The sequence below is a fragment of the Bicyclus anynana genome, chromosome 17, assembly GCF_947172395.1.
Source record: "Bicyclus anynana chromosome 17, ilBicAnyn1.1, whole genome shotgun sequence".
NCBI lineage: Eukaryota > Metazoa > Arthropoda > Insecta > Lepidoptera > Nymphalidae > Bicyclus > Bicyclus anynana.
In genome coordinates, this window is record NC_069099.1 from 1348761 (window position 1) to 1365976 (window position 17216).

Here is a 17216-nt window from a genome sequence, read left to right on the forward strand (position 1 = left end):
CCTTCTTCTACGATATTTTCAATAGAAATTCTTAATGCGAAGCCGAGACGTGTTACACCGCCGGCGCCGCCCCGCGGACACACGTCAGCCCACGTGTCTGTGGCCTGTGCACTACTGAGGTTAGGGAATCAAATATAACCATCCCAAGTACTACTGGAGAAGCGTGGTGGGCGCAAGCTCCATATCTCCACTGCTGAGTTGTTGTAGAAGTAGTTGTAGTAGAAGTTGTGGGGCAAATATAATATAAAATGTAACTGTATAGCCTGTAAAAAGATGAAGCTATGACCTTTAAAGTGTATATAAAATGTTGGAGCAGTGTAGTGTTGTGTGTGTGTGTGTGTGTGCTGCGAAGGTCAGTGGGTCTCGTCACCGATCTGTATGCGCGCTCACGTTTCACAGCTGTGCCTTATCTTTTACTTACTTTATTTTTTACGTCATTTTTACATAAAGGCTGTAAAAAATGCTTACGATTTGAGGGTTTTTTTTAAAACATGATTTAATTTAATATTCGTTTATTCCGTAAAAGGATAGATGTATATTTTCATTTTCAAATATAGTTTAATATTTCAAAATGAAAATTACGGCGGTAGCGGAGGTTACGTCGAGGTCCAATCTAAAAGTCTCAACAGATACTCGGCCTAATAGGGCGTACAGACTTCTTTAGTATTTTAGTCGAGTACGAACAATTTTTGAATTGACCGCCCAAAAATCATTCGCACTCGACTAAAATACCAAAGTAGTCCGAACTAGGCCTGAGGGACTTTTTGTCTATTTTATGGAAAGAATATTCTGTGTAATTATTTCTATTGGACCATAGTTGACAATTTAATTATATTCTAACAGAAATAATTACACACTTTATACTTGAATTCGCCACAATAGATTTAGTACATTATCGATATAGGAATCAAGAATAACAACACAATATAGCGGGTGTCGAGCGCAAGCCCACAGTCGCTTTTTGTTCTCGACTCAAAGCGGCGGCCGACAAAGCTCGATTTTAACTTTGGCAGTTAAAAGTTTTCGCCGGAAAAACACAATTTGTAGAATTCGGCCATTCGGGTACAGCGTGCGCGGATATGTAAAAAAGTTGAGACAATTTCGTTGCCCTGTCCCAAACGCGCCGCAGCTTTCTTTGCGGCGGTGTTTGGAGATATACTGCGAAGAGAATTCACGTACGTAATTCACATTGTACAGAAATATTGACTTGGTTGTTTGACGACCGCTGTGACGAAGTTGGTTGGATTGCAGGGACAAGACAAGAGGTAAGTCATTCCGGATTCTGGTGATAGATTTCATCCGTGGGTGTTGCAAGTAGTTATCTCCTTAAATGCAAAGATGTGCCGCGATGTATCTCCTAAGTAAATAAAATAACTTCCCTCTATGTATTATGACTACCGTAGTAAATGTGTAGTTTATTTTCGACATTTCCACTAAACTGAAGAATGTTGCAATTGATGACATTAGCATAGTTTCACTGTCTTAGGTATAGAAGAGATTAGGCGCACGATTTCGCGAAAGCAAACATCCTGGCTCCCTGCGTATTTGTGTATTACATGCAACTCTAGTAAACAGAACTGCAGCTGTGACGTCCTCATTTATGTGTATATAATACTAAAGTTAAAGCAAATCGTGAAAATACGGTTCGAAAACGTAAAACGAAATAAAATGGTTGAAATAAACCAATAAATTACAGGTCAAAGAGGGCCTTATTAACAGAATCGCAATAAATTTGCCAGAAAAGTTAATTAACGAAACGACTGTGATGGGACGATGCCTTGCGAGCGTTTTATATTGCACGACGTCTCAAGCGACGACATAGACCACACGACACGACAAGTCGTTACCGACGATATTTATACGGTAGCTCCTCAAATCTCTCAAGTTTGCGCTATTTGATTGTTCGTGTATTTGTTAAATGTAATTGTGTACTTAGATACTTTCAAATTATAACTATGTACATATATTACAATAATTACAGGTCAGAAAATTAGTATTTGCTTATTATTATTCTTGTTATTATTAATCTGGTCTAGCAAAAAACCCTGTGATCAATAAAGAGACAAAAATGCTTTTACAAATTATGTAAAGTATTTAATTAAATAAAAACAGCGTATGGGTTTAAGTCATAAAACACTCCAGACTGTAAAAAAGCCTATGAGTTTTGTAATGATATACAATATTAACTTTGACATTAATTAATATAAAATATTGCTACATACTGAGTCTGACTCAACTTCCCTTATAAAAAAGAATTTCCTGTACAAGAAGTTGGTCACAGTGCTATCGGTTCATGTCTCAACCGATAACACTATGAACACTGTACAGACGACAAATAAAAACACTGTCCACACGACACCTATTACGATTCTTTATTAAAATGTCGTATGGTATTAGAACGTTATAAAAATGTCCCTAAACAAATAGAAGTCGGAGTAAAATTTACATTCATGAATGTAATAGAGACCTTCCCGCAACTCCGCGCTTTGTTTCGTTTCAATATTCTTCTCTTGTTGTAACGTCCGCTTCATATTCGTAATTTGTACTGCGTGTGTTGTGTCGTGTAGTCCAGCAGGCGGCGGCGCCTCGGGGACACGCTGATAGCGGCACAGGACTTACTATAATAATTTAGTATAAAATATTTACAACAAAGTAAAAATATGTTTGTCACACCTGCTTCCTCCATCCACTGTCAAAAGTATTGTATCAGTAGCCACATAATCTACAATCATACACTTGGCTAGTTAGGATGTAGTCTTTTGGAATATTGAAATAGTTTTAAAATAGGACGAACTATAACAACTGGCTCTCGGGCTACAGTGTTCATGCCATCGATTCCCTATTAAAAAGTGGATGTGCAATCAGCGACCAAACAACGAGTGCCAAACACAACATCTTGGCACTCAATTCAAGTAGTCGCATTTGCAAATTCAACCTTAAACTCAATCCTTAAGGTTAAATTTGCTCTGAATTTTGGATTTTATTGAATCTAACTATTTAAAGAGCTTTAGGTAGGTTTTGTTGAAGCTAACTATTTAAAGACTATATTTATAGGCCTTTAGGTATAATTTTCTTTATCAATAGTTCTAAAACTGTCAAAGCAAAATTGGCCGGTTTATAAGTGAAATTATCCACATGATTGTGCGTCCTTTTATTATGAAAGGTCAATGGCTCATATGCGTGATTTGTATTCGAGTGGAAATTATTTCTTTGTTTAGCTTAACTGAGTTGCTTTCTGATTGGCAATTGGGTTTTTTCCCGTTTGTTTACCTTTGTTCGTACGATATATTCGTTGAGGGCTAATGTGAGCCGGGAAGGGTCCGCCATGTTTTATTTTTCATTTACGTCAAGTGTAAACAAAAATAATGTATAGAATTTGTTTTTCGTTTTATTGAAGAGTAAACGTTTTGATTTCTCCATGGAATTCCGCTTCCGTGATTGAGTAAGCAACTGATAGAATCAGGGCATGTCGATGTTATTGGATGGGTTTTAACATTTTTCATTTTGTAATAAAATATCTATTCTCAACTCATATTAACAGTCATCAGTTTCGTGCACAGTTAAATAAATATCTTGCATATTTTTTCTCTTCTGGAATAATGGTAAGTAATTGTTTTAAGTTTATTTTTTGTTTCATTATTAATTATTCTATTTATTCATTTACAAAATATAAAAATATTTACTAACATTGGATAACGATCGGTTGATTCTTTAAATGTGATCTGATTTGCTTTTAAATTAGACAGAATCATAGAAACTTGAAAATTAATACACTCTCCTGTTCGATTTCGTAAACTTAATTCGGTAACTCCAAGTCAGAGTTTTAAACCTCACAGAAAGTGTAGAGGTTCCTTAAGATTTGTTGGGGAGGAGATAATTATAGCAATCAAAAGCCCTCCGGTGATTTAGTGCACTGTGTTTCTTGAACACTATTTACAATGATCTTGAGATTTTAAGGGATCTTTACTCTTGACGGATACTTTGCGCTACCGCCGGAGTTTACTGGTTCTTAACGGCTCAACTGTTGTAGCGGAAGTAATGTTTTCATCAGTTCGTAGCTCGTTTCCGTAACAGGCGTGTTCTCTCCTGTTTGGAAGATTATACAACATTGTGAAATCTCGAAAGGGTGCTACAGACCTTAGTTAGCCATGCGTATAATAAATGATCGGTTGCCGTCTTGCATATTGTTTTTCCTATTATTGAAGAATTTATTTTACGCTTTAAAACACAATTGGCTAAATTAAATTAGGTATTGTAGTAGGTTGCCTCAGTAGTGCTGTTCTACAACAATGTTCTTATAACTTAACCGTTTGAGCTTCGAACTTGACTATGTATCTCTCTGTCAAACGCTGTATAGATAGAGATAGAGAAACAAAGAAGAATTCGAAACGCACCTGTCGAGGTATAAAAATACAGTCATAGGAAAGTGCTACAGGAGCGGTAGAGAGCCATTCATTAATAGCGTTAATTAATTTTTTTCTTATGAAAAATTAAATAGAAAAAGATCTTATTTGAACTTAATATGAAAATCCTATTAAAGTGTAGTGTATTATAGAGAATTACGGGTTCAGAGATAAAAACAATTAGAGTGACTTTACACATGACTGAAGTAAAACTTTCTTAGCTCTCCCTCTCAACATGTGTACGTCTCGATTACACTTTTCGTAACGCATTCATCCGCGCACTCCCGAAGTCAAGCGTGTAAACCTTGTTTCTACCTACTATAAACTACAAATTTACCTGCATTGTAGGAAGTTAAAAATACGCTGTGACTGAAAGTTGAAACCAAAAGAGGAACTATTTTGAATATTCGAAGGGAAACATTCTTTCAGAGTTAAATAGTTTTCCATAACACGACACAAAAGACAAAGACCGAATGTGGTCCTTTGTCACCTCACGCGGGCGGGCGCGGGGCGCGGGGTGCGGGGCGCGGGAGGGGCGGGCTGATTCAATTTCAGCCGAATTCCTTCACGCAATGCATTCTGATAGCTATTTAGATGCTCCGGGCGGACTGAATGTGTTCCCTATATTGAACTACACGTGATGCAGTGGTATGCGCGGCGTTCCTGGGTTCGATCCCTGGCTGGGCCGATTGAGGTTTTCTTTATTGGTCCAGGTCTGACTGGTGGGAGGCTTCGGCTGTGACTAGTTACCACCCTACCGACAAAGACGTACCGCCAAGCGATTTAGCGTTCCGGTACGATGTCGTGTAGAAACCGAAAGAAGTGTGGATTTTACTTGCTTGCTTGCATCTTAGATTGCATCCCCACTTACCATCAAGTGAGATTGTAGTCAAGGGTTAACTTGTAAAGAATACAAAAAAAAGGTTGTACGCAATTGTAATACGAAATCTTCACGAATTGCAAACAGCTATCGAGCCGTGATAGCCTAGTGGATATTACCTCTACCTTCGATTTTGAGATTCGAATCCGATCCGGGGCATGCTCCTCCAAATTTTCAGTTATGTGAATTTTTATAAATCACATGTCCCAAAGGACAAATATCGTTAGAAAACCTATGAATTATCTCAAGTCCCTGCGTGTGTGAAGTCTGCCAATCCGCATCGGCCCAGCGTGGTGGCTACTCCCTCTCATTCTGAGACAAGACTCGTGCTTAACATAAATATGGGTTGTTAATGATGAATAACAAAGAAATGCATAGTAGGATATTCCTTTTTTTAGATCTTATAAATTTTCTTGCGGACGAAGTAGCCGGCGTTCACTAGTACCTACTCGTATAAAAGAAACTTTCTGAGCGCATTTTCGCGACTACATCGTCACACGTCGTCATGAGGAACCGCATTAAATACAAACTTATCTTATCAAATAAAACGAAATTAAAGTTTCAAAGGCTTAAATTATTGTTAAATAAGTTCAGAAAGTCGTTTAAGCTGTTTGAAACTTGAGACAATTTCAGAAATTTCTAGAACATTTACCATTTTCGGTTGAAATTTTGAAATAAACGTAATAATGTATGACACACGTCGTGCGCCTCATTACTGTTGTGTGTACAGCAGACACATTGTTCTGCGGCGGCTCCACACACTGAGGCTCCGACGCACTCATTGCGCGACCGCGTGTGCTGTGGTCGTGTCGCGTTTTTACCCCTCTGGTAAAAGGGGGTGGACATATACACGTAATGTTAAACCACCTCGTTGTTCTAGTGGTTAAAATATACTGGGAAAAAGTCCTGGGACAAAGAAAAAAATAACTTTTTTCGGTAAAGATTGTCGATTGTATGATGTTAGCGGTGTTACAATTTTAGCTTCGGAGATCGATCGTCAAGCCTTCGATCCTGGCCTTTATTTTAACGATCTGTAAATCGTTACAAACATGTAAAAAATATTTATATGTAACCCGACTACAGTCTAAAAGGACGAAACAAGAAAATATATCAAATGGAAATCGTGAAATGCATACATATGTACAAAAATAATCATGGTAGAGCCGTGCTTGCACTTGTAGACGCACTTGTATGACTTTCTATACAAAGAATATTAAAATTCGTTTGACGCGATGCGTCCGATATGTACGATACGAATCTGTGGACGCTTGCCTTAAAAGTACCTACGGCGTTCGTTGAAAGCGTCTGCTTCAATATACAGCTTAGAATAGCTCCGACTCGGTTGTGGTCTGCACACATGTCTGAAGATCTCCTTTCGTGCGGTCGGCGGCGGTCGGCAGCAGCGCAGCGAAGTTTCGGTTGCATGTCCGCGCGACTCGGCGCCCGCCGCCCGCCGCGCGCTTGCCTTAACTCCGTATTGTGTCTTCTTATTCGGGATGCTGCGCCCATTCTACAGACGACACGCCGCTATACAGAGAGATATCTAATACTTATGTAGACAAATATAAAGAAAATGGATAAAGTTTCCCAATGCTTATAGCATCGGCGACGTCGTTATAACGACTGCAGAAACTCTGAGGTTGTTTGCTGCGCAAATATGACTTTGATATCTGCAGTTATATATATTAAACTAGTACGTATCGACATACCACGAGTATGGCTTTGTTTCGCGATTACATGTTGTGCAAAATAGCAAAAGTTGTTTAAGATAAGTAGCTTGCAACTCGCTAGCTGTAGTCAGTCTTCCTTATAGGACGTCGACCAACACTGGATTTTCCATTTCGCAGTTCTAATACCCCAACATCAATCGGTTCTTCGACCTATGTCCCTCTTAGCTTTATAACACTCGAGCTGTTTTAATAAGGCTCAAAAGGGGACAAAAGGCAACAACGTAATCGTTTAACAGAAGCTTATTAGATTTTAAAAGCCTCACTAGGAATGAAAGCAAAAAGCAAACATTGTGTGGTAAAGAGAAAATTTCCGAGTAGTTTCCGGTACCTGTGACTCGGTAAGGTAAGGAATCCCTTTGAGATGCATCAATATATTGAAACATTGACCTACATTGCTCCAGCGCTTCTCCTGACTGTACACACAATCTGACGATGATTTAACAAAATATTATTATACCCTCCTTTCTCATTTGATGACGTTAATACTCTCAGCTTATTGTCGAGCGTCTCTGAGCTCTCCTAAAACATATAAGTAAACAGAACCCTCTCAAATGGCAAGGTTCACTCGCTTATATGTTATAACATAAATTTCATGTTAAAATTACGCAGTGTTTAATCAGGATATCAAATGTTAGATCCTAATCAAATTCCAAATTAATTTCCTCGGCGCGACGTACGGTATAATGTATTCGTTAGCGTTTAAAGTAACGGCGCGAGTGACTTTTACTTCGGTTTATTTTTGGTGATGAATAATTAACGGCAGTCGTAAATAAAGGTTTAACGACTTAGGAAGTCGTCCACTTCCGCAGAGCGTACGGAGTGGGAGGTGGACCGTCAGGTGTTCAGAATAAATGCATCGTTAAATCTTTGTCGCCGAGTGTTATGGGGCGGAATATTCGATTCCGATATTAGATTTAAGATTACAAAAAACATAACGTATTATTTTAACTTTTATTACCGATATTGCCTGACAGAATTCTCGTGGTCATGAAAAGTGATCATCATCAAACCAAGCGATTTCTTTTTCATCTGTTCTGTAAGGGAATAAACGTTCAGTCTTGATTTTGACGCAAAGTACGAAAAATATCGCTATCGCAAAGTTATCGCTGTGGTAGCGATGGCGCGGTGGACGGCGCAGTACGAGACATCCGGGACGAGACGGAAAGCATCCAATGATGCAACCAACACCGTCAATGTAAAAATAACTCGACTCTCGCTTAAATTGTATTTTTGGTTACAATAAACTTGCGTTTTTTTTTAACCTTTACATTGCTGCACAACAATACTGTTCGTGCCAAAGAACGACTGCCGGAGTCTCGTGAAACTTGTGCATACTTATACTGTATCCATCCAATACCATACCAATCTACAAAAGTATGAGGGGTTGTTACAGAATATAATTTAACTGCAATATCCGTGTATCTATTCCAATATTATAAAAAGGTTTTAAGCATTTGAGATTTTAGGGGATAATCTCTGAATTTACTGAACCAATTTAAAAATAGAAAGCCACGGTATTTTGTGAGTGTAGGTTTTATTATGTATACATGTTCCCGAGAACAAAAATGACGCGGGTGAAACTGCAGATCGTCTGCTAGTGTTGTATACAATATTGTATTACGTAGTTCCCTACTCATGAACGAAAAATTTAAATGTTTTAGTGACGTTGAAGAGTGAAACTTTTCTGCGAATGCCTCTCTGTAATACATGCTTCTTTCGATCTGGTAGTATGATCACTAACCGCAGATAAACTACAAATATTGCGCGTAAACTAACGCGAATTGAAGCTACTCGCTGTAATATATCACAGTAATCGACATCAGCGGCAATCGACAGTACGTACAAAGTGTGGTGTTTCCCGGAATGTGTCACCGTGCTGCAGTCGGGAGCAGTTAGCGAGAGCACATTAGCCGCTCTTACTGCTAACTAATCCTGCAGCGAGCACGTGCTGCACTTCGCTGTATTGATGCCTTTGATCCCATCTGCAATTCCAGTAATTAACCAACTTCTACATTAGTTTGTTATGTAATACTAATATTAAATGTACGGTGTAGCGCAACCTGTGAGTTTCATCATAATTAGGTATGACATTCAGTACGTATTATAACATCCATCCATTCGTATTATATGTATAATTAATAATAAGTAAATAAGGTTGTCTCTACTTGTAAGTTTTTTTTCTCTCATTGATTTATTTATACTTTTTTTTAATTTCCAACAATGTTATTATTACAAAATATTGTACAAAACACTATTAAAAATTTATTAATAAAAATGAATCAACCCTCCCGCTGCGGGACATTTGAGTGCCTAAGCGACCGGTGCTACAGAATGAGGAACCTCGTCACAATACGCGCCGTCTCAAGAATAACTGCCTTCTGTATCCGACCCATGATCCAGCAGTTTAGCGAAAGCTTCTTAAGGTGTTGGTCGAAGCTCCCATTTACTGAAACGTCTACTAAAACAGTCATAACAAGCGAATATCATGGTAAGAGTTTAAAAATATACACTTTTGTCAAACTTATACCTCTTCTAAGTAAGTGCGCTCCAGTAAGATTGCATCATTTCATATGAGGTATGGGCGTAGACAACCTGAGTAATTTGTTATTGAAAAAAAAATTGACCGGAAAGAGCAGTCAGGTGCAGAGCGTGACGTCATTACAGCCACTCGAGACATGGCGCTTTGTGGTGCGGGTGACGGGTGCCCCCCGCCCCCCGCGCCGCACGCTCCGCACCTGCGCCGCGACTGCTCTCGACAATGTAATCTTGGTGTCATAATATGAAACTTGAATTAATGCATCTTTGTAATAACTTTATTATTACTAAGGGATTTACAGAGTTATGCCTCCCACTTCACATGGAATATAGATGCTATGCTACCATGCTATTCCGGTGCGTTTAGGAAGGCTTAGCATGATAATATTTTACTCCTAACAATCACTTTCAATTGAGGATTTATCGTAAAAAGAAAAGCTCAATAATTTACAGTTTTACCTGGGAACTCATGCTAACGGTGACAAATTGCCGTAACTCGCCAAATTAGGTAGCCAAAGTTCACAAGATCCGGGTAGCAGGTCCTCGCAAATAATCTCATGAAACTATTAAGACTGACTTAGTAATAAGCCTGACAACTTGTAGATGTAGCGTTTCTCTGTTATGATGACTTCATAACTCGACAGTTTGTGATAAGTGTTCTTTTTTCTACCACGATATTATAAAGAGAGATAGAGAAAAATTGAAAGCTGACACTGTCAATCAACTGTCGAGTTATAAACCCATACGTAGATATAGCGTTGAAGCTAGTGTAGTAATAGAATAACGGTTCTTTTGTGCTCCGTTGGACCGCTATTGCCTGCTAACGCTCAACGCAGGAGGCTCGCATATAGGTACATTCGACGAACACTTGTAGGGCTGGTAATTAAATATTCGAATACTTCTTTCCCTTAAGAGTTTTTTATGATATTCAACATCGTAAATTATATTCATCCATCAGCAATCAAAGTTGTAGGCACACAATGTATTAGTGTCTTCGCCAGCTATCGCACGCCAAGGCCGCCTCGTGCGGGTGACTAACGGCACGTCTCTCTGTTTCGCCACAGTAGATATATTACAAGCAGTAGTTGGACTTCATACTAAAGGTCGAAACGCGAGCTATACCTACGCAGCTCGTACGTGGGGTGATCGTGGGGTGAAGACCGTTGCGACTGTGCCGCGGTGACGAACGCAGTGTATTGGATTTTTTAATTATGACGACTAGGAAAAAAGTTATTATTTTTATAAAGTTTGATTAATATTTTGTATTCTAAAGGCATAATTTAATAAATATATATATAAATAAATGCTTAAATGATAAAATTGTGTAAATAGGTAAATGACGTAAACGTTAATATAATATTATTAAATAATTATTTATTAACTTCTTCATTTAGGTTGTTTTCTTTGATTATTATGTAATACATAGATTTAAATCTTATGACATGTATGTTTTGTATACCTGTATTTTAAGGTAATAAAGAAGTTACGTAAAGAAGTTGTTTGAATTTAACAACATTATTGTGTTGCTCATACTTTAATGTATTTGAATAAAAAAAGTAAAGAGCCAGCTGATATCAATATACCTATCCAGATTTTTTTATTAAACTACTAGCGAACCCGGTCAATCTCAATTTGTTTTTTGTAGTTCCTTCCCTACATGCCAAGTCACGGTCAATTTTTTATCGTCTATTCTATAGTGTGGGGGTATCGTTATCGGTATTTTTGTACATTACATAAGGGGTTAAAGTGCTAACATAATCTACGGAACCCTACACTGCGCGTGGCCCGACACGCACTTGACCGATTTTTTATTATTTGGTCACCTAGTGTGGTGGTAATAGATAGATGGCATCACCAAAATAAATATATGAAGGTCCTTCAAGATCATTGATTAGTATCAGCCTTATTTAAATCTACCAATCAAAAAACAACACGCATTCACTTCCTATTTTACTACAATTTACAAAGTATTTTATTTGTTTAATTAAAAAAAAGTATATTTACAATCACATAACTAAATGGAAACACAAATTTGGCAAATGTAATTAAAATGCTGCAGGCGGGCAGCCCTATCACATGTTTACGTGCCGCGCGGCTGTAGGTATTTATTTCAAAAATATGGCCGAGTTATTATACTGCTTGTAATATATCTACTGTGGTTTCGCCGACGATTGAGATTGTTCCGTCCGCGGCACGCGCGCTGATGGGCGGCGGCACGCACACTCACACGCACACGCACCGCCTCGTGCCGGCAGCGAACCGCCGTTCTCACTTTGACAACTACAACTTGCTCCATGTGTTATATAGCATTGACTTCCATCTTTGAGTTTGGTAATATTTATATATATTGGATCAATATAATATCTGCATACATAAACATGTTCCACACAAAAAAAAATTGGTGGATATTTTCAATATTTTAGTTGTCTTTTAAGTTAATAATAAGCTGCATTCGTAAAAACATTATACTTGTACGAGTATAAATATAAGTCGACTAAGTTTTGAAAGTAAACACAACTTTTTAAAACTACGTAACGCTACAAAAGGAGCCAACGAGATAGTAGAAAACTTTCCAACCTGAAATATAGGTTTACAACAAACATCCATTTTAAGTATACACCACTACTATCGCTTCTGCAATCACTCGCGAAATAAACTCGAACCGTGTAGTGTGGTTAAACTAAACAGGAAAATGTTAAATTTTACTGAAATAGTATTCTAAAAAAATATATACAATCTTACCTAATGGTAAGTGATGATGCAATCTAAGATGGATGGCTAACTTGTTAGGAGGAGGATGGAAAACCACACCCTTTAGGTTTCTACACGGCATCGTACCGGAACACTAACTCGCTTAGAGTTACGTCTTTACCTTTTTTTTGGGTTTGAAGTTTTGTAGGGTGGTCACTAGCCACTGCCGAAGCCTCCCAACAGCCAGACCTGGACCAATTAAGAAAACGTCAATCGGACCAGCCGGGGATACCATTCGCCACGGAGGCCGTCAGGTGTGACGTCAGTTACCGCTACTCGTATGATACGCTAAACATACAGTTTTTGTTTGTTCATAGGTCTGTCATACTGAATTTTAATAACATTATACTCACGATATGTGATCTTTTATAATGTTTTCGCCTTTGATTATCACTTAACTCATAGAATAACCTGACGTTTCAAATGAAATAAATGAACTCTGACTTTGACTTTGACTTTGGCTTTAGTACGCGGATCATTAAAGCGAAGAGCAGTACGCTACACAGAGACGTATTCGTAGCAGCGTGTGATACGCACAGTCAGCCGTGGGCCGACTACCGCTTGTCCGCAGTAACGCGGGCCGTTACTGGGCAGTAATGTGCCGCGATACGACACCAGTGGCCGATAGCGCGCTATCGCTCGGAGCGGCGATACGCGCATATCGGAAGCGACGGAGCCCGACAACTACTGCTAACGCGTTGCACGAACATATATGAGTACATACATTACATACATTAGCTCAGGTGTTGTGCATGTGTGTGTCGATGGGAATTGGATCTTTATTGTGTTTATAGAGATAATAAAATTTGCATAAAATTATGGCTAAAAGACTACGACTATGACGACTCCGAGAAATTAATTAACATTGAACAATAATTGGACGTAGTTACACGAAAAGGATCCAATCCACAACATGGTCAAAGATGAGTTAAGCATACCAAATTGATGCTAAATATCAAAACTATCGGCCAGTTAAAACTCCCCAAGCAAAACCATCTGTTTAACACATTTTATCAACCGCTGAACCAACCCACTTGTATGGCACATTAAGAAAAATGTGCCATACAAATCACCTTGAACAATCTAACCTCCAAGGTTCATGACCAGTATTACCAACCGATTAAGTAAAACGAATAAAGGTGTCTGGATTATTTTTGTGGATGATGATTTTTACACTTACCATTTTTTATAATTCAGCAATGTGGCAATAGGCAGGCCACATAGTTCGAAAAGACGATGGACGATGGACGGACGACGTCCCAACGGTTCTGGAATGGCGACCCCACACTGGAAAGCGCAGTGTTGGTTGCCTCCCACTAGGTGGACCGAAGACATCAAGCTGGTTGCCAGGAGCCGCTGGATACTGGCGGCTCGAGATCGTTGTGCTTGGAGGTCCATGCATTAGGTCTATGTGCAGCAGTGGACGTTCATCGGCTAATAATGTGATGATGATGAATGTGAACTTTAGTCGGAGAAGTTGATAGTCGATCAAAAAGAGACAAATCTTCTACCTCATCTAGACCGATTTTGATTGTATAACACTTATTTGCCCGTTTTTGATAAAATCGGTTCTCTGAAAGCTTCCTTTTAATATGTTTACCGATGCCAAACATCAATTTCCGTATACAATGCTAAATCAACAATCCCTTTATCCGATCTATCGTAAAAATCGCATTACACAGTTGGAATAAACTTACAAAATCGATGTTAACAAAGTAAATAAGAGGTTTGCGCCAAAATAGGAAAAGTGTTGCCAACTCTTGATTAGAATGGAGTTTGTAATTGGAACTAAATTATAGTTTTTTTATAAAGTATATTTTAACTTACTCGTAGTACGCTAATACTAAATATTTATCCTTGCGTAATGTCTGTGAAGCACAACACATAAACATGATAATGCACATTATATAACACCGCGTTATACACACGATTTCATGTGTGTTCTTGACTCTTTCAATCATGAACGCTACAGAAGATCGCTGTGCGATATATTGATTCGTATTGCAACTTCTCTGCAACTGAATATTGCTAAGTAAATGTATTATTCAATGTACTGTCCTTACATTAGCGATGTTGTCAGCGTACTTGTGACCTTGCCGCGTGTGTGTGTGTGTGTGCACGAAGCTAACGTGTGTGTCTGTTGCAGGCGGCGCGAGCACCATGTGCGCGTGCGCGTGGCGGCTGCACGCCTTCACCGCCGCGCTCGTGCTCGCCGCGCACCTCATCAAAGGTACCCTCTCGCACTCACGGTCATACACTCACATACACTCACACTAATACACTCACACTCAAACTCATACAGTCACACTCATACAGTCACACTCACATTCATACAGTCACACTCATACACTCACACTCATACAGTCACACACATACACTCACAATAATACACTCACACTCATCCACTCACACTCATTCAGTCATACAGTCATACAGCCACACTCATAAACCACGTGTACCGTTATTCTGTAAATTGGAGGTATATTGAAATTCAAGTTACGAGAGCATTATATAAACGATACTGAAGCTCATTACTTTTTGTCTGTCTTTCTGTCCGTGTTTTTTTGTTGCCCGAGCATTACGCTGAAACTATTGAATGAATTTAAATGAAATTTGGCACGATTTGAGACCATAACACGGAGAAGGTTATAGGATTTTTGTTGCGTGAATAAAATCAGAAAGGGTTGAAATTTTGTAAGGTATTATCATTGGTATGTGTAGTACCAGAAAAATACTAAGAATTACAATATTCTACCCAAATAGGTTTAAAACGGGTTTGAATTTTGGAATGGAAAGCATGAATATAAAGGGTTGAAAGTTCACATTGATATTCACGCGGACGAAGTCGCGTGCATCCGCTAGTAAACAATAAATTTACGTCACTTAAATATTAGTAGGTAGGTAGATCTATAGGCGAATGTGGTTAGACGCAGTTTCTGTACTAATACTTCCGCCTCTTTGACGGACGCAACTTCAGTACCCAGTGGTATACTGTACTATACTATCCTATACGAACGTGTTACTAATGAGCGCGAATATAGTTTTGTCCTGTTATTTTTCTACTTGAAAGTTAGGTAGGCTTTCTGCTTGTCCCTCATCTGTTAGTGTCACACTAACGCCGCTACAAGAAGAAAGAATTGGCCACAAAACTAACTGAAGCGCACGACAGCCACTTGTGGCCGGTGGTCGACACTTGTGGTCGGTGGCTGTACATTTTTAACCCATACATGCAGTATTATAATCGCGCGAGTGGCGTGTGGCGGCGTTTTGTGTCGGCGTTTAGTGACCGGTGCGGGCCACAAGAAGCGAGCAGCAACGATTGTAGCGTGTGGCGGCCACCGGCGTCAACCGTGTGCGGCGAGTACATATAAAATGTATGAAAACTACAGGAAATAAGTCGGTAGCGACGTTTTGTGGACGTGGCCCTTACTATAACACTCGACGCACTCACCCGTCCATCAATCGCATGAATTAAATTAACTTAAATCGCGTGTCAAATCAATTTAAACAGTATTTGCTCTATAATAAACCATAACAAATAAAGATATCTGAGAGTGTATGTGGGTGCCGATGGTGAGTGTGGGTCCAATAAATCAATTAACATCACAGCGTACTGTGATGTCGTGATGTTAACTGATTTATTACATCTGACTCGCGTCGGCTTCATTGTAAGTTAACGAGCATAGTTTGATTTATTTATTGATAGCACACAACATAGATAATAATAGTTTAGCGAACGTTGATACTGAAAACGTAGAAAGTGTTTTTTAAAAATAATTATCATATAAACTTTCCGGAGATAACCATAGTATTCACTAAAGATTACTATTATTATATATTACAGTAAGAACAAAAAATTCTTACGTTTACGAAAATCTGTAAAGTTGTTAATTTTCAAATCTAAGACGGTTACGATAGCTTACTACTACATTATAATAGGAAAAGCGTAAAAAATGATACTCGAAAAGAAAAATATTTAAATATAAATCACGATCAGGAAGTATATTAATAATGTATTTTATTATGTAAACGGAAAATAAATCCACTCAACATAATTGTATTTGCGTAGCTCGTAGCTCCACGTTTCAGCTACGCCGTAGCAGCGCTACGTCACCGCTACGACAAGCAACTAAATTACAATTTAACTACGTTAGTTTTATAATCTAGCTTACAACATTATTATACTGAGAAAATCTCTTCGTTCAAGATTTTATGTTTCGCTGTTACAGTCACTGGTAACTACTAAACAGGTTGCAGTTATAACATTATTATAAGAAGTCCCAAGTTTTAAATATAGACATTTTTCATCACTGACAGAGTTTTGATATTTAAAAAAAAGTAATATCTGCCATATCCTTATATAATACGACTTGTTCTTACAAGCGACAGCAACAGCCAACTAAGCGAAAACCTATACTGGCCTATAGTGGTTCTGACAACACTTCACGAATGGAAAACTTTCTGGATATGAGGCCGGCTTCTTCACCTGCAACTTCTATCCATTGACCTAATCCGACTGTCGTTTTCCAGTTATGAATGAACATTGGATCGAGGAATATTACATGTTTTTGAGTGAAAAACTATGACTTTTTACATAGGATTGCTTCAAAACATGCTATGAAAACGCCCTACCCTATCCTGTCCATTTGAAATATAGAGCACGGTATGATCGATATTGACGGAGTGATGCAGAAGCTAGTTAACGATAATGTCGCACACGTACTCCGCGGCGCACGGCGCGCGTCAGTCCCCTGCTCCCGCGGCGTGACGTATCTGCCATCAGCGCACTCGAGCGCGGCCACGAGTGTCTCAAAGCGCTGCCAATAGACTCTAATGACATGAAAGATTTCTTTTTTGTTGATTTAAGCATAATTTAGAAAAGTTCGCAATAACGACCGGATACCTAATAATGTTATT

The 17216-nt window shown here is 38.7% G+C and overlaps 1 protein-coding gene across 1 annotated transcript in view; it reads left to right on the top strand.

Moving 5' to 3' along the window:
• LOC112056121 (lachesin-like) overlaps window positions 1-17216 on the top strand; it is a 93008-nt gene that overhangs the window by 38263 nt on the left and 37529 nt on the right. The window contains exon 2 of the mRNA XM_052886487.1: window positions 14446-14529. Coding sequence (XP_052742447.1) covers window positions 14460-14529 — 70 coding nt within the window. The 5' untranslated portion in view covers window positions 14446-14459. The remainder of the gene's footprint in view (window positions 1-14445; window positions 14530-17216) is intronic.